The sequence below is a fragment of the Dysidea avara genome, chromosome 3 (genome assembly GCF_963678975.1).
Source record: "Dysidea avara chromosome 3, odDysAvar1.4, whole genome shotgun sequence".
Taxonomy (NCBI): domain Eukaryota; kingdom Metazoa; phylum Porifera; class Demospongiae; order Dictyoceratida; family Dysideidae; genus Dysidea; species Dysidea avara.
Genome location: NC_089274.1, coordinates 7866245 through 7885011, shown reverse-complemented (window position 1 = coordinate 7885011; position 18767 = coordinate 7866245). Strand labels below are relative to the sequence as shown.

Here is an 18767-nt window from a genome sequence, read left to right as displayed (position 1 = left end):
GCTTGCTGGGCTGTAATCATTTGATCTGAAAACTAGTCATCGAGTACCTATCTGCATAAAAATTTAACCTACATAACTATTGAACTTGCATCAACATTGCTACAGACCTATAAGATTTAAAGGCATGAGGAATTTAATCAAGGATTGGCAATTACATATTTTCTAAACCACACATTGGTTCCCATACAAATTTGTATGGTTATCAAAGTGTCTCACAGACTTACAGTCCCTTGGATTGAAATAAAACTTGGGACACAGGGTTTACCACCTATAGAACTACCAACTGGCACAAACAGAGTGAAAATAGCATGTTCATAGGTAAAGATATGCATGGCTTCAAGAATGTAGTACATGTTGTGGGAAGCCTGTTAGTCACAGAAACGCATCAGTATCCAGTTCTACAAACCACAATCAATCCTTAATGACAGTGCAGTAAAAGTCAAATAATGCTATACTCCCATTCTGTTACTAGTTACTTTACCAGGTCTGTAACTTACTGTGATAATTGATTTGGTTTAAACTGCTATCCTGTGGCAGTGGCGGATCTAGGAATTTTCAGAGAGGGCCAGGTTCAGGAAGTCTTCAGCTGGGGTTGTTAACTCAGTCTTATAGCTCAGTGGCCTATAGCTAAATTGATTTATAGTGAATCAAAAATCACTCAAAAACATTGTTTCAATGTTGATCCAGGTCTTCGCAAAAAGTTTTGAAGCAAAACAGCACTAAAACCATAATTATTTTAGAGGAGCTTAACACGCTTAAATGCCGCAATGCCATTTTTAGTGGTTTCAAAGGCAAAAGTATGAAGTTTGGCCAGGTCCCAATGTGATACACTATGCATAACTATTGGCTATTTTATCACTCACACAAATTGTAAATAAATTAAGGGCACGTGCACCTTTTCAGAGGGGGTTTCAGCTGAAACCATAACAACCCCTTGCATCCGCCACTGTGTGGCAATGCTAATGTGAGTATCAGTAGTAAAAAAGGTTGAATAAAGTCAGTGTAAGATGAACTATAGGTACTCAATGACTAGTTTTCATATCAAAATGATCACAGTGCAGCAAGCATTATGACTACACTGCTGTTATGTGTTCAATGGTTTCCCAATACTTCAAAACACTTTAACAGGGTGATAAAGGAGTGTTTATTACCATGCTACAAATTATTACCACTGAGTGCACCCATACAAGTAATGAGCAAGGCTCTGATTGACCTTGTCAGTTATCCCTAGACCATAACTGCATTAATGAAACTAGTTTCATAGACTAGGCCAAATAATAGAAAGCAAATCCAATCTGCCATAGTACTCCAGTGATTATGCAATAGCTAATTTATTATCCAATTAACATTCCATGGCTTCTGGTAAAGTGGTCTAAGTAACAGGAAATTATAGACCACAGCAAACTATTTTTAAACAGAATCTGAGTATATATGGCATCAATTAGGTTTGATTCAGGTCACTTCAGATTGTAGACTTATTCTTAACAAAACATTCTTAAAGCCACATCTCCACCAAGAAGCATATTTCTCAATTTGCAGTTGTATAGATGGTAAAACCTGTGTCCAAATCTCATCAAACAGTCTAGTGTCTCTATGATTACTCAGTTAAGTATTAAGCAAGAACCCATATAAAGAGGGAGTAATTACTTTACCCTTCAAGCAAGCAACATGCAGTACACATACATAAACCACCAGAATCTTTATACCAATGGATCAACTACCATGACAGCAGCAGCAGAAACAAACAATGGAGTCCAGAATGCCATTACCTCAAAAATAGTATAATACAAACAACAGTACGGCAAGTAACCATCATGTAGTATTCACATTTTACATCATACCGTATTAAGAAAAAAGTGCCTACTGTTTATCCATACAAACTGCTAGTATAATATCATAGGTGACAGTACATTCACTGTGTATGTATAGAGAGGATGTTGTTCCATCAGTTATGCAAGTTAATTATTTCTAGTTCAGGGATGACCTCATCTATACCAGGTCTAAGATCAGGATCATCATTAGTACACCGATGAACCAGTGCCATAAACTGAGGTTTCTTGGAGTCGAGGTTCTGTAAAATGCTTGCTAGGTCATCATTCGGTACAATGGCAGTGAGTATTTCAGTCAGCAGTACCCCGTAACTGTAAATGTCTATTTTAACTGTCTGCTTGCCTGGCTTGTCGCCTCTGACCTCTGGAGCTGAGTACAAAATACAGCCTGGACCAGGAGTTTGTGCCAGGTGGGCAAACTGGGCAGAGCCAAAGTCTGATATTTTGGCTATCCAGCCACCCTCTACTGTTTCACACACCCTTAGTAAAACATTAGGAGCACTGACATCACGATGAATGACCGGATAAGGCTGCAGATTGTGTAGATAGTGTAACGCACATGCCACATCCATGTAAATGGGTTTACTTGTGTCAGGAACAACATCTCCATTAGCAAGAGCAGAGCGAAGTGATCTGTCCATCATTTCAATTAGAATTACAGCTGGGTGGTCACGGACAGCTCCAATAAACTCCACAAGATTGCGATGCTTACAGAAAGCAGAAATACGCATTTCTTTATCAAATTTTTCTCTGTTGTGTGGGGATACAATAGCATCATGCAAGCATTTGGCTGCCACCTTACGACCCCTGTATAATGCCTCTTTCACGATCCCCCAACCACCTGCACCCAAGATATTTTGAGTGAACTGTATTTCTTCCCGAGAAATTACCCACGTTTGTTCTACTAACTGCAGAGAGTTCTCCAATGTGTCAATCTTTTCAACAAGACTCGGTATCACTGAAGTTTTTAAAAGCGATGTGATTGCTTTGGTAGAATCTAACTCCTGTTGCATTCGTGTTAAATTTTCTTCCAGTTCTTTCATCTTCTGCTTTAGGCTTTCACTCTGTTTCTTCTCAGCAGCAAGCTCTTCTTGCATCTGCTGGGTACCTTCTTCCAAGCCATCCACCTTCTTCTGCAATCCAGCATTAAACTTTTCAAATTCTTTTGCCACCAGTTTACTAATGACAGCACTCTGTTCGTTATGATCATCAGCTTCATCAATACTATCCTTTCTTTGAAATGACATGGGTTCTGCTTGAAAATCTGTACACATATAAAGAAGAAAATATAACTTGGATGTAAAAAATGCATGAACTTATGTATATAGTTTATAGCTAAAGAGCTTCTGATTTTATAACCATGCAATTGGAAGCTATGTGGTTAGGGACTACTGATTCAGCTTTAAATATATCATTGCTCTCTAACACTGAGAAATTCCTATACTTTTCAATTCATAGACCCTCTCTGTATATTCCCAACTTACTGTGACGTGGTATTTGAACGGGAGGGGTGTAAAGTGAAGATGTCGGTGCCTCAGTCACTGTAGGTATCTGTTGCTGACGTTGTGAATGTGACCAAGCTTGTCCATGACGCTGCTGCAATGGTTGCATTACTCTGTCACTGGCGATCTCTTTATTGCCACTATTTTGCTGCCTCAGAGAAGTATGTGATGCTGGCAGACTCATTGACAAGCCTGTCACAAAAACATCAATACAAGTGCATTTTAAAATAAAATTTCTACTGGTAAAAGTTCAATTTATAAATTATAATCCATGTTTTACATCATAGTCAGGTCCACTGTGTACTTTTGTTTACATTTTATGGGGATTAGCAAACCTATATATTTTCAGAAAGCTTAGAGCATGGAGAATCTGAAAATCATTGTTTACATTTGCACAGATTCTTGCAAGGTCAGCATTTTTAAAATTTCAAAATGGCAGCCAATAAAGTAAGAAATTCCTGATATATCAATTTTAATTTGGCATAAAAGTTCATTAATGAACTCAACAAATTCTCTGGTGACATTTTTACATCTCTATCCATTAGAGATGACATAGCTAATCATGAAAAATTAAAAGTTTTAACAAACGGAATAGAAGAGCATCCATTATGCTGCAATAACTCATGAATAAATTTTAGCAAAAAGAATTGAGGAATATTTCAGATTAATTGGATGAGATATATGTATAACTGGTGTAAAGTATTAGCTTGGCTTCCACAGAAACAGTTCAAGCCTAACAACAGCAGAAAAGATTGAGTTACTCTAATAGAGCAGTCACTTACTCTGATAAAGCAGTCAACTTTTGACTCAATATTTCCAATGTAGCAGTCACTTTTGTGAAAATTCTAGCTAGCATGCTTATGTTGGGCATAAATTTCAGGAGATTAGCTAATTCTAGGTTTGAAAGGATGATTGGAATTTACATAAAATATTCTCCCCTAAAAGGTGATTTTGTTAATTAGCAATTGGCAACCCTGACTGGCACTTTTGTCAGTTGGTGGTATGCATTGACATAGTCGGGTTAACTATATATAATTATGTCAAAGATAACTTTGTTCAAAATTTATGGGCCTACAAAAAGCTTGGAGCATGGAGAATGACTGCATGGAGATCAGTGAAAATCAATGGTTAAATTTACTGTATACAGATGCCTGCATGGTAGTCAATCAGCAGTTTGAAAATAGCAGTCTTTATGGTGCTAATGTCTTCATATATCAGCCTCTTATTGAAAGTGAATTGCAACAAACACCATTTCTATGTTCTCACACCCATTACAGAATCCATTACTTAATGGCCTCTAAAGTGCTAAGAAACTTAAAAGCAATTTATTTGGCAGATAGTTATTGCATGAAACAAAGTGAATAAGTGAATTATTAACATTGAGAAGTAGGGCATAGTTACATATGAAGACATCATGGCTATGCATGTATGTACATATACATAACAATCATCAGCAGTGTCACTGTTGTCATTTTCAAAGCATCATACAGTATTATACTGTATATTAGGGATCATGCAGAATTGAGCTTTTCCAGTTCAAAATATCACCCTAAAACCAGTCTCAATTTCCCTTCATGACAACTTGGCAGCACTGGTTAGACACAGCCAAGCCCCAGAATGTCAACTCCAAATTCTTCCAACAAGTTTCTACAGCATTTAAAACTTTTCTATTCAACAAAAATTTTATGCTGACTGACTGACTGACATACTGACCGATGCTCCCTGCCAAGCATAACTTGACATACAGCTACATAACTGATAGTTGGGGCATGCGTCCAGACATATGGCTTGTCAGGTGCCCGTCCTCCTTTTGATGCAACATATGTGCGGGTCCACCAGTCATAATTATGTTACAAAAACAGTAAACAAATAAGTAGAAACTTGGATTAAGGATCAAAAAAGTAAAGAAACAAGGGAATAGGTAAACAGTAGTGAAACAAGAGAGGTTGCCTATATACTGCAGATTTAATGTCAGTACATCTGCAGTATGTAGGCAACCTCTTTTGTTTCACTACTATTTAGCTATTCAATTGTTTCTTTACTTTTTGATCCTTTATGCTTAAAGCAGTTACTTGTGAGCCAGTCATTAAAAATGTCTTGGTTAGATGTGCCAAATGTCCTTTATTTATTTTTGGATAAGAATCAATTTGTCGACAATGGCAATCTTTGGATTATTTGAATATGTCTGATATGCAATCATTCTGTCACTGGAAAGCAAATTTTCATTGGATTTACAGTGGATACTAATTTTCAAGATTGTGTATATATCGATTTTAACTTGGTGCAAGTCTGTCTGGTGCAAAAAAATTGCTCTTGGTGATCAGCATGAATTCAATCTTGCCAAGTGTTATTTTAAAACTATTAAGCAAATTCCAACTACTGTCTTTGAAAATTCTTTCAAAAATTTTCTAGTAATAATTAATACGCTAAACATGCATAAACACATTGGCAAAAAAAATTGGCTCGAAAGTTGACTGCTATACTAGAATATGTGACTGCTCTATTAGAGTATCTAAATTTTCAAACTTGAACTGTTTTATTAGAAGTCAAATTACACATGGCACCAGTTACACTTTGCACCAGTTTTACTCCAGAATATTCGTTAACTTTTTTCACTGTAAATTATTCCTGAATTATTGCAGCATATAATGGACGTTCTTCTATTCCCTTTGCAAAAACTTTCAATTATTCATGGTTAACTGTCACTTCTAATCAATAGAGGTGTAAAAATGTCACCAGAGAATTTGTTGAATCCATTTATCAAACTTTTATATCAAAATTAAATGTATTAGAAATTTGTTATTTTAGCTACCACTTTGAAATTAAAAAATGCTGACCTTGCAGGAATCTGAGTAAATGTAAACATTGATTTTCAAATTCCTCATGCTCTAAGCTTTCCAAAAATGTATAGGTTTGCTAATCCCCATAAACTTTTAACGAAAGTGTATTTTTTGACATAGTGAACCTGACTATCATCAAAAATAGTTTTAGAAATCCTTTTTAAACGAACATTATTTGGCATATTCTAATATGCACAAAAGTTTCAAAGGGCCAAATTTCTATAATGAACCAACATCATGCACCCAGCACACAAGCATATTAATAGCTAGAACAAATTGTTAGCTTACTTTCTGGAGGACTGTATAGATTGGAGTTTCCAGTTGCTTGTGCTTCATTTCCATAGTCTTTAGGGATTGGCGGTACATAAGGATGGACTTGTGAAAGAGAAGGCAAAGAAGCACTGTGTCTAGGAGAGATCCACCGTCCTGTACTAGATGGCGCCACATAAGACTGGGTAGGCAAATGGGTTGAAGTAGTGTATGGTGGCAAATAAGGCCCCATGTTACTAACATGAGGTGGAGGTGGAGGTGGATTCTCTCCAAAACTTTTGACCAATGTGTTTAATAACACTGTGAGGCTGTTTGTAAACTAGAAATGGGATGTAAACAAATAAGCATTATAATATAATATGTACATACATAGGTGCATGCGTGTGCGTGTGTGTGTGTGCGTGTGTGTGTGTGTGTGTGGTGTCCTGGCAATCAAAAGGTTCCCGGTCTGATGCTCGGTTATGCCAAATTGGTGTTTCCTTGATTAATACTTGGTCTACCCAACTGGAAGGTCATGAAGCCCAATTTAGATTCAACAGGTATGTGGAAGACCACTTCTGCTGCGCCTGCACCAAATCAATGACGCTCCAATAAATGAAACTACCACCAAAACAATTAGCAAAAAGCTGATACACTGCTGAGAGTTCGGCTGAGCAGTGGTAGAAGCTTATGAGAGTGATAATCTGGCAAGTGACAGCAAGGATGAGAAGCAATCATGCTGAGAAAAAGCTTTAAAAATGCTGAAGACCTACTAATCTTATGTGGAAGGGACAAGGATCAGGCCAGTAGATGCCTCACAGATGGGCTATATCCCACCAGATGTGATGTGGGAAACCCTCTCCCTGCAAGCTCCTCACCCAACTGGTCCACTCAATCTGCTGCCAACAGATTGGACCATGTTTCAGATGTGCTGGGTGGAGCCACTGTATCTATTGATTGCAGTGGGCCAGTACACACAGCAATCATGGCAATGGACATGACAGGGATAATTGTGAACCCTTAGGTGCTATCTGTTACCACAGAAACATGGACACAGAGGGATTTATGCTCTGAAAAGAATGATTACTGCTGGTCACACAACCCTTTTTAAAAATTGCACATGCATAATTTTGCAACACAAATTTTTTTTTTTTTTCACAGATAACTTAGAAGAACAGCACGGTAGTGACGGTACATAACTATGGTGTGTATACGACAGTACTTTAACTTAGAGTGTGTCCCGATTGGTTCCACTCTACAATTCATTTTGTTCCGGGTTTTATAAATACCCAGACATGCCTTACCCTGAGACAGCTTGTAAAAGCTGAATACACATATGGGTGGATCTAGGAGCTGGTAAGTGGGAACAAACCCAAACAAAAGTGGTCAAGGGGAAGTTTTCTCTAGCTTCAACTCTCAACAGGTTAGCGATGTTTATTATAAACAGTGCTAGACCACTAAGTTGCGAGATATTACGTGTACTTTTGCTAGGGCCAATTTTTGAACTTTAATGCTACATCATGGATTTTTGGTTACTGTTGTGCAAACAACTAGATACAGTGGAACTCCTATTATCCAAACTAATTGGGGGAAGGGTGTTCATATAATTGAAAGTATCTAAAATCACATATTCATATATCTAGATACTGAGCTTTGCTCAACTACTCTAATAAAACATACACCTGTTGACAAATACTCTAATTGAGCAGTCAATTGGGCATTCCGATAATCAAACGTTCTGTTCTAATAATTAAGGTTCCACTGTAATCAAATTCATAGCAAGTTTGATCTATGGGATTATATTGTATAGTTATGGCAGTTCAGGAGTAGCAGATTGGAATTTGGCAGTAAGAGGGATAATTACTAAGTACCCCATGGAAGCCATAAACTTAACTGGTGCTTATTGAGAATGAACTAATGATCTGCAACTAATCATAATGCCAGATGATACACAAATACCATCTGAGGTGTCAACATCGTATTAGTTCAACATTTTCTGTAAGATCACAAGATCAATGACCAACTTCCAGAATTCAAGGATTTCTATCTATACAAAATAGATCACAGAGACAGGTTTCAGGTACTGACTATTAGTGATGCACCGATGCCCTATTTGGCAGTATTGGACTTGCATCGGTAAAGCTATAAATGCCTGATACCAACCAATACTTTAAATGACATCATTTAATTATTTATCAAGATGGCAGCGTTGCACTTTGAATGGAGTTGAGCAAAAGCTGATATAAGCCATGAATTCCTTAACAGAAGCCAGCTACTAGCATTATTAGTACAGTGGAAACTGAAGTAAGGCACAAAATAAGATTCATTGAAGCCATAAAATTTCACGCAATTGATAGCCACTAAACCAGCGAACTGCAGTTGATGAGATTAGCAATTGAGTTTAGTAAGCTAAATTACTATGCGAAATACCTGTAGGGCAAAGTATTGGTATCGGCCACTTCCGGCCTCAAATGCATCGGTATCGGATCGGTAGTGAAAAAGTGGTATCGGTGCATCACTACTGACTATCAAGGTGTCCGCATTAAATATTTCCCAAGTACAAACAATCAAATGAACCAACCTTCCATTCATCCACAAAAGGAATACTGTGTACTCTCCCATGGCGATCAACGTTAACAGTTTCTGTCATTAACTTGGTACGAGATGGCCCATCTTCACCAACAAAGCACATTGGGGGCACAGCAGGGTAGTTTTTCCTCAAATACACACATACTGGTATGACCCTCAGACTTTCATCTACAACAAAAGGTTTGCCCATGGTAAGCACCCTAATACTTGACAACTTTACAACCTTCAACATATGCAACTAAAGTCACTACCGTAGGCAGAGAAATTTTCGTGTAAAAATATTTTTGTTTCAGAAATTTTTGAGAAAGTATTTTTGTGGGTGCAGACAACCCATGAAAATATTTTACTCAAACATTTTTTAGTACTGTATCTCAAAAAGTTATCTTCTTTTTGGTTTATTTGTAGATACAATTTTGGTGATGTACCCTGCCATGTAGCTGGAAAATTGATGGCCTCCAATCAGATCACGAAGAACAGGGCGTGACACCAGAATTAATTACTTGCTGACCAAGGGACTCAAGCTGACTCAGCGCGAAGAGGCAAAGCTTGGGAGTTACAGCAACCAAAACTGAAACGAAACACTGGACTGTAAATAATGCCAGCTGTCTATAGGCACTGGCAAATTGTAATTGTATGTGGTAATACAAGGGAGATACGATGTTAATTATACACCTTTAAATACTATAGACCTTTAAATAATTCATTATAAGCACAAGAACTATTCTAATACTATGCTTACTTTAACCCTCTAACTGTCACAACCGCCATATGGCGGATTTTCTAATAATGCATTGATCTAAAAGAAATCTTTCAATTTCATTCCACAAATATATACGTAATATGCCGTCGTTGCACTGCGTAAAAGATGACGTTCCTGCACCTTTGGTAACTAGTATAAAAGGGTCCTTCGCACAAAGATTTGTCATTGTGTGCGAAAGATACGTAATGGCGTTATCGCGAGTATTATAGGGTGATATTGTTGAAGCAATTTTTGATGAAGATTTCGGCCTTTCTGGTGAGGAGGAAAGTGACGATGATGTTGTAGATGATGGAAATATCCACGCTTTGGTAGGGGAGACTATCCTTACACACGATGATCTAGCACCACGAAGAGATGAGAGAAGTGAAGAGGATGAAGTACAAGACGCCACTTTGTTCGGCGAAACTACGACTGGAGGGGTAGACATCGCTTCGAATCAACACTCACTGGAAGCCAACACTTTGAATAATGAAGACGAGGCTGTTGAAGATTGACTTCTTGAGAATGTTGTTCCCACAGAAGTTCATGAAGAGGGAATGTGCGAGGAAGAACGTGACAGTGCACCAAATGTGGTAAGCCAGCTGACTACTATAAATACAAATACTAATGTAACTTGCAGCAAAGTCAACAGAAACCATGTATTATTATATTATTATTATTATCAAGAGTCCATAATAAAGAGGAGAGTGTCCAACTCAGTATTGTACCATCAAAAATGAGCCCGTTAAGTACATAGTGATAATTGTTCCTGTTTGGCCACATTATATCCAAATTCATTTCAAAGAAGCCTCTCTATGAATGGGTGTCAAAGTGTTTAAAGGGCTTCTATCAAAACTCACTAGGCTTCTTTAATACGAATATGACTAAAATATGGTCACAAGGGACAATTACCACTATGTACTTAACGGGCTCATTTTGATGGACCAATACTGAGTTAGACACTCTCTTCTTTATTATGGACTCTTGTTATTATATATTATAATGTGCAGAACCTCAAAAAGAGTGTGTGGCACAACATTACAAATGTATTACATAGCTGTAAATTGACTAATAATACAAATAAATTGATATCACACATGACAGTTCAACTGAAACCAATTATTGTATAAGTGAAAATCAATACAAATAGATATCATAATTATGAAGTAACATGTGTAAAATACTAGCACACAAAATAATTACAAGTTGTTATCTTTGCAGGGACACAGAACTTTAGCAAAGCGGCCACGACGTACAACAACTCATCCTCATTATGAAAACACTTCCATGGTGAGGGAGGAATTATCAAACAGTGAATCATCTACTCACTCAAGGCGTCGTAAACGACCACGTACGCATGATGTGGTACCTCACTGCGAATGTGATGATATCTCAGAAACAAATTCTTCCAGTGATGATGAGAGCAGTGATACATCACATAGCACTGACACTGATACAGATCCTTCATCAAGTGGAGACACCAAGTTCTTCCAGTGCATCACCTGATCCTGATCATAATGACACTGCTTTGGCTACCTTGACAATAGCACATGGAAGAGGACATGGACGAGGTCGCGGACGTGGCAGAGGAAGTGTTCCTGGTAAAGGTCGTGGTGGAGGAAGTGATTCTGATAGAGGATGTGGACAAGGTAGAGGACGTGGACGAGGCAGAGGATGTGGACGAGGCAGAGGACGTGGACGAAGTACAGACCCAGGACATGATAGTACAACTCCGAGACATACACGTAGACAACAATCCAACAGGACTATTCCAGATTTGCCAATTTTAGAACCTGTGGATGAGACGGCATGGGTTACACAAGAACCAACTTCTTACTGCTACAGTTACACAAAAACACCTGGCCCAACAACAGACTTTTCTGATGACACAACACCTTTACAATTTTTTATGTTATTTTTTACAGATGAAGTTTGGGATCTACTTGTGACAGAAACAAACAAATACGCAAATAACAATCAATCTACAAAACCTACCCCAAGAGCATGGAACAACATTACTTCAGATGAGATGAAACTATTCATAGGAGTGCTGATGTTGATGGCAAGTTGCCAAGACTTGAAATGTACTGGCAGGTGGCAAATGAGCACATCAAGACACCTGGAATTTCACGTATAATAGGCAAAACTAAATTTAAACAAATCTTTCGATTTTTACATCTTGCTGACAATACACAAGACCCTGGTAATGACAAACTTTACAAAATTAGACGTTTTGCAACTCTACTGAAAACACAGTTTGAAGCTCAATACACAGTACATCAACACGTCACTATAGATGAAGCCATGATCCCTTTCAAGGGCAGACTTTCTTTCAAGCAATACATGAAGGCAAAACCAACAAAATGGGGCATAAAGGTTTTCGTTCTAAGCGATGCAACCAATGGATATGTGTATCGGATACAAATATATACTGGGAGGGGGGTGGAGTCTGATGTTACTACTGGCCTCTGTTCAAGGGTAGTATTGGACTTGGTGGAAGGACTAGAACAGGATGGACTTCATCTTTTTACGGACAATTACTATACCAGTCCACAGCTAGCTCAGGCCCTTTAAAAGAAAGGGATAAACACTTGTGGTACTGTCCGTACTAACAGGAAAGAGTTTCCTAAAGATCTGGTGAAATCAAAGAGGGAAAAACAAAGAGGCTACCATGATTATCGCTCTAACGGACCTCTGTTAGCTGTAGTCTGGTTTGACCGCAAAATTGTACATTTTATCAGTACAATGCACAATGCAACAATGAATGGAGACTTACCAACAATAATGAGAAGGAATAAGGATGGAACTCAGGAGGCTGTCAGATGTCCACCACTTCTCCATGGCTACCAACAATACATGAAGGGTGTGGATCGTGGTGATCAGATGATAGGTTACTACAATGTGGGCCGCAGATCACGAAAATGGTGGAAACGGTGTTTTGCTTATCTGTTGGAATGTTCATTGCTGAATGCTTACATCTTGTATAGCAACAAATTTCTTGACAGCTGCAACCAGAGGGGTCGCAAAAAAACTTGACTTTCTTTCCTTCCGTTTGAAAGTTGCTAGTCAGCTCATTGGTAATACTGAGGCTCGACAGAAGGCTGGAGGACGTCCGAGATCCGATGATTATCAGCAGCTTGAGAGACTCAATGTTGAGCCGGGACACTGGCCTGTACACACAGAGAACAAAATGGAATGCATTGTTTGCTCTACAATACAAAGTAAAAGAAACTTGACAAGGAAGGAGATACGTCATGAAAGCAGAATAAAATGTTGTAAATGTAATGTTCATTTGTGCACAGATGAAAGTAGAAACTGCTTTACTTTGTACCACACAAAAAGTAAATATTGGTTGAGTACTTGAATTATACATTTTGTAAATTATGCATACAAGTTTTTGTTGAGTTAAATACCAACCATACCTTGCTGTTCTAACATAGTAGCGGTAGTAGTTACACTCTTAGAGGAATAACGAAGCTCTAACACGAGTATTGACATTTGTCCTCCTTTACTAATAGCTCATTGAATATCACCGTCCAAACGAGATGTTAGAATAAAAGAAACACTTTCTCTGTCATATTTTCTTGAAACTCACTGAGAATAGTCCTCTGTTGTAGAAGCGCAACTGACCGCGTGTCGTCGCCATTGTTTCATTGTAAGAACGCGTGATCCCAAACGCATGCGCAAGCTCTCCAGGAAGAAACAAAAAGATGGATGCCAACTCGGGACGAATTTTCGTGAAGCTGATAAGGATTCGCGAAGTTCTATGGACGATTTTGTAGATCTTATAATACGAAGAATGCAGGCGACAAGTAAGTTTGGTGCTGCCGTATTGTTTAGTGGGGCCGCTTCTTCGACGAATCGAAAGTTTTGAAAAACTAGCTTGCCATCGTAACGAGACGTATTTTTACACAACGAACATAGTACAGTAGCATTCCCAAGCCTTTAAGCAATGCCTTTAGCTATGGTTGCTATGTGGTATTCCTTTTAGTTGGCTTGTAAAATCTGAATGTTCTTACCACTCTATTTTTTTCAGCAAACCCGACGGTTAAAGGGTTAATAACCTTTGTGTAGCTGTATAATTAGGGTAACAAAATTTTGTGGTGAAAAAAAATTCGTTAAAAATATTTTCATGGTCTCAGACCAACCACGAAAATATTTTTACCACAAAAGTTCCCTACCTACAGTAATACATTTCAAGGTCATTTACATACACAACAAATCACTGCAAAATGAGAAAATTGAGCATTTTACAATACACATACGAACCTAGACCAGAGGTTTGCACAACACCAGACACGCAGTACAACTTGTCCTTTTCACAGAAAGCAGGTGGATACGCTATATACAAAAAGACCATATCATTATCACACACGCACACATGTACACACACACGCACGCACACACACACGTACTGTATCAAGACACAGACACAATTCATTCGTACATAAAGTGAGACTTCACATAGTAGCCATTTCTTTTTCCTTACTGTAAACCAATACATCCCATATAATAAAATAATACAGGCAGATACACAGCTAGATACTCAACATTAAAGCTGGTAACCAGATGTCGCACATATACTGTTCCCTAGTAAGCGAACACTCGTAGTAGGCACACAAATAATATGTGAGATACCTAAAGTTCCACTAGTTCATACTATGAGAAAAGTGGTTCCAGGACTACTGAGTCTTAGCTTTATTGTGTTGTGCGTGGTGTACAGCAGCTTCTATATATGTGTGTACATGTGCTACAGTAGTGGTCAAAAAAAAGTTCCCGTTGTGTTTGCCTAGCATTTAAAAAAACGCAACGGAACCGCAACCGCAACGCAACGCAATCGATCCGCTTAGAGAAGGCTTTTAAGAATGCAAACAGAACGCAAACGCTTCACAAGCAAAAAGGAGTATACGGTGGTAAAAACCTCCGTCAAACTACAACAGTACAATTTAGGCTAAGCCATTGATAATAACAGTCGTTGTCTATGCGATTTAGTTAATAGTCAAAGATTATTATAATTATTGTTATAACTTAGCTGTAGGTATCTGCCTAATGGCAAGCGAATGGTGTTTACAAACAAAAACTATGCCTAGCTTGTACTCTATCCGATGGCTACCATAGTTTATATAGCTGTGTCTAACCCATGTAAGTCTATTTCTTTTTATCCAGTTAGACAACCAACACTTACTTTGCCAGCAGCAGCGAAGGAAAGAGGAGCTCAAAGAGGAGTTACAGCCAACTGGCTAACCTACCAGCCAAAGACGAAACTTTTCATTCTTTTGTAGCTAGAAATATTCATTTAATGTTCTGTATTATACTAACATCAGTATGAGGAAGCTCATTTTGCATAGCCGAGTAGCGGCTTTGCCCCAACTAACACTTCACATAACAAAAAAACTCTTTTACCATTTAAACCCCCATGGTCACGCCCATTTAGTGAATTGGCAGCTTGGTCTCGGACTTACGCTCTCACAGCCACAGGTTAGCTTTATCAGTTTGTATTTCGTGTAACTCACAGCAGCTTTCATGGATATATCCTCATTGACGACTAACTCAGCTGCTTTGTAGACTTTTTGAGCCCAGTCACAGCCTGTCAGCAAACGAATCGCTTATAAAACTTTCAATAAATATGCCATGCAAATCATTTCATAATGTTTGTGTGTGTGCTTGTGGTAGCTTTCAATCCAGTTCCTACTCAGTAGACTTTCCTGGCTGGTCACTGTAGGCACTCTGGACAGAACCTAAATTATAGAAATGTACAAATACAAAAGATAGCTATCTATATGACTGCTAACCTGATACAAGACCGTCATGCTGCTGAATCCTGTGTCTCGTCCATTTATTACCAACCTTCCTTCAACTCTCCGTAAACTGGTAAGCCTAAAAACGCACGAAAACCAGAACGCAGACAGAACACTACAAGCAACACAACGCTTAGCGAACGCAAACGCAGAGCAACCCTATGGAAACACAACGGGAACTTTTTTTTACCGCTACTGTCACTGATCCTTCTACCATCAAGAGATACAAATGGGAACTCTAGCCCTACATTAGAAGTATTCGTTCCAAAAACAATGTCCCTCTAGGTGTTAACACTTATTATAAATTAGATATTATGATATTACTTGAAGTACTGACTATATTTTTAATTCTATTGAGCAACTTTTCACTCCAACTACTACACAAGACTGGCGACTATATGAGGCCAGTGTTAATATATGACACTGAAATTCACAAGTCCCTTGTAGCAGGGGCATTAGAGTAAAAGTGAAAGTGGTAAGGCTCAATGTGTAGGATGCACTGAGTGCATACAACTATAGTCAGTTCGTGTTCACCTGAGCCCTCATTACTTGTTAACAACTCTTGTTGCAAGGGCCAACTGCCCAAACATTCTGTAGCATTGTGAAGCCCTTTAAATACCAGAAGTAATAGTCAAAAAAGCGCTTTGATAGGGCAAGAACAAGTGAGTTATGAGGCTTTAAAAATATCCCGTATTCAGGCACATAAACATGAAAACATGCTTGTTCCAGTACAAAACCATTGGGAGTGAACACATGTTCACCTCTTTGATATTACTGTTATTCAGGTGAATGCGTACCGACTATAGCAGCTACCCCCCCACAACCATTTGGCTTATTTGTAGAACTGCTTGACCCACTACAAATCTTTTCGTTCAAATGTCTGACATAATATTTACAACCAATCAAATTTTCACCATACATTTCCTATATAGGGAAGCCATGAAAGTGCAGCATCTGTTACAGCCCTTTCCCGAACTTACAATGGAGTCAAACCCTACATGTCTATTGTTGACACCTTTGCTGTCACCACTAATCATCTGGTTGGCTGAAATGTTAACTCTAATGTTAACTCTCTTGAGAAAAATCCACTTTTAATTTTTAGCTATTTTTCAGGATCCAGCTCAACTTGTACATACTATACCTGATAGTGTTCAATATATTTTTTAGAGGTGCTTACTATGGATGGAAACTCATGGAGTTGACATGAAAACTGCTACGAGTAAAAGACAAGCAAGATAAGTGAGTTATTATTGCTACATAACGTGTTTGCATTTTTCTTGAAATATATTTAATGAAGTCTAGAGGGCAGAGTTGGGACTTGCATCATTTTATTCACCATGAACTGGGGCATTCATCAAGTATTTGGCCTATATCCACCACATGCTTTTAAGTAAGAAGGCTGTTCAAGCTTAGAAATGGCAATGATAAAGTTACATTTTACAGTAACATAAACAAACACTCATAACTTACTGAAACATCGTGTCTTCTTCTTTAACTGTTTACTGAAGCAATTAAAACATGTGTATAATTATTTTTTGTAGCAAGTGTTTTACCCAATGTATTCCAATGGCATTTACCTAAAAGCAGAGTTATACAGACAAGTTGGTTTTTTGCTCAGTAGGACACAAATGATAAGTGTAGCATGTTCAATACATTTAGTTTTTGGCTTCATTACGCTTGACTTTATGCATATTTCAGATAGCAATAATCTCTACTCCTGCTAAATAAGACATTTATACACTGTACAAGACAACCACTATACCAGACAAAACCATAATGTAAAAAAATTAAAAATTAAAATTCAAAAGCACAAATAGCCATCCTCAAAACAGCAGCTACAAAAGTATCATCTAGCTAAGAAATTCTCTGAACCTTCTCATATAGTATTTGCTAACACATGTATGGCACTCTTCAGAATGAACACGGTATAGCACACAATGGATACTACACCAAGACAACCCTAGAGAGCTCTCTATCAATTATAAAAACCAGAGAATGCAGAATGTTCCCCTCCCACAGCTTACAGTGAAATTGAAACTGATTTAGCAAAATCAGACAAAACAAAACCTAAGAAAGTAATGAAAATGCAATTAACCATAAGATCACAGCCTCAACTTTTCCTTGTTCCTCCATCCATGTATAACAGTCCATGCATAACAGAATTAGATATGCAAAACCAGGCATTACCAAGAGTTCATAACTCTTGGTATTACAGTGTATTGACTTGCCACGAATGATGCCCTACAGATAGGAGACCAGATAGAATGCCATTCCTTATCACACTTGTTGCATGTATATTTACACTATCACAGAGTGACACACTTAAACTACTACTACCAAGAGTTCATAATATAAAAAGAGAGGAGAGTGTCCTACTACAGTATAGCCTGTATAAACCCATATCTCGAAGTTATGATGCAATACCTATAGTCACTCAATGTGTTAGTTGGTCAGGCATGCACTCAGCATTAAGTTTCAATAACCATCATAGTTATGGCTTCAATAAGCAGTCCACTGATGGCATTGTCAACACTCTTTAACACTTTACATGTTGACATGATATCCTAAAGAAATCAATGTTTTACTGCATTACTTCAAGATGCGTGTTTATACAGGCTATACTGTAGTAGGACACTCTCCTCTCTTTTTATATTATGAACTCTTGCTACTACTACTGCAACTGCTACTACTACACACACATGCACGTACGCACGCACACACATTCTAAACACAAATACAGGTTTAAACACACAGTGTATATAAATGCCAAAACAAAGCCTGTATACTGTGTATGACCTGTCATTCCAGCCCATACTGTACAACCTGGTAAGTGCATATGCTTATAGATTAGTTCCACAAAGGACCATACCATTTGTTTGGTACATGTGCCTAATGAAAAACAAGGTGTTACAGATGTTACAGATGATAGTATAAGCACCTTCTAAGTGACTAATGGACAACGACTTACATAGTTAATACTAAGCTCTCTAGAGGTAGGGAGGTTTGATTAAAGTTTCTAGTTCAAAGAAACAGGGGACGTTTTAGCTTCAGTATCTTCACTGCTTTCTTCAGCATATTTCACTGATACACGTTTAGAAGGAAGGCCACATGATGCTAGTTTTGTTTATCCATGTTTGAAAATGCACAAATTGTTAGATGTGTCCAGCACATCTACGTTGGTTATAACCCTGGTAACTAAGGAATTTATACAGACTGGTCAC

General features: G+C 38.1%; 1 protein-coding gene and 1 pseudogene across 1 annotated transcript in view; one reads left to right on the top strand and one right to left on the bottom strand.

Moving 5' to 3' along the window:
* Positions 1-1760: 1760 nt before the first annotated feature.
* LOC136249199 (probable serine/threonine-protein kinase DDB_G0271682) overlaps positions 1761-18767 on the bottom strand; it is a 27973-nt gene continuing 10966 nt past the window's right edge. Inside the window, exons 3-7 of the mRNA XM_066041154.1 lie at positions 14018-14089; positions 9002-9177; positions 6460-6760; positions 3314-3523; positions 1761-3093 (exon numbers count right to left, since the gene is read on the bottom strand). Of these exons, the coding sequence (XP_065897226.1) occupies positions 1946-3093; positions 3314-3523; positions 6460-6760; positions 9002-9177; positions 14018-14089 (1907 nt within the window). The 3' untranslated portion in view covers positions 1761-1945. The remainder of the gene's footprint in view (positions 3094-3313; positions 3524-6459; positions 6761-9001; positions 9178-14017; positions 14090-18767) is intronic.
* Positions 11109-12405, top strand: LOC136251573 (piggyBac transposable element-derived protein 4-like; annotated as a pseudogene).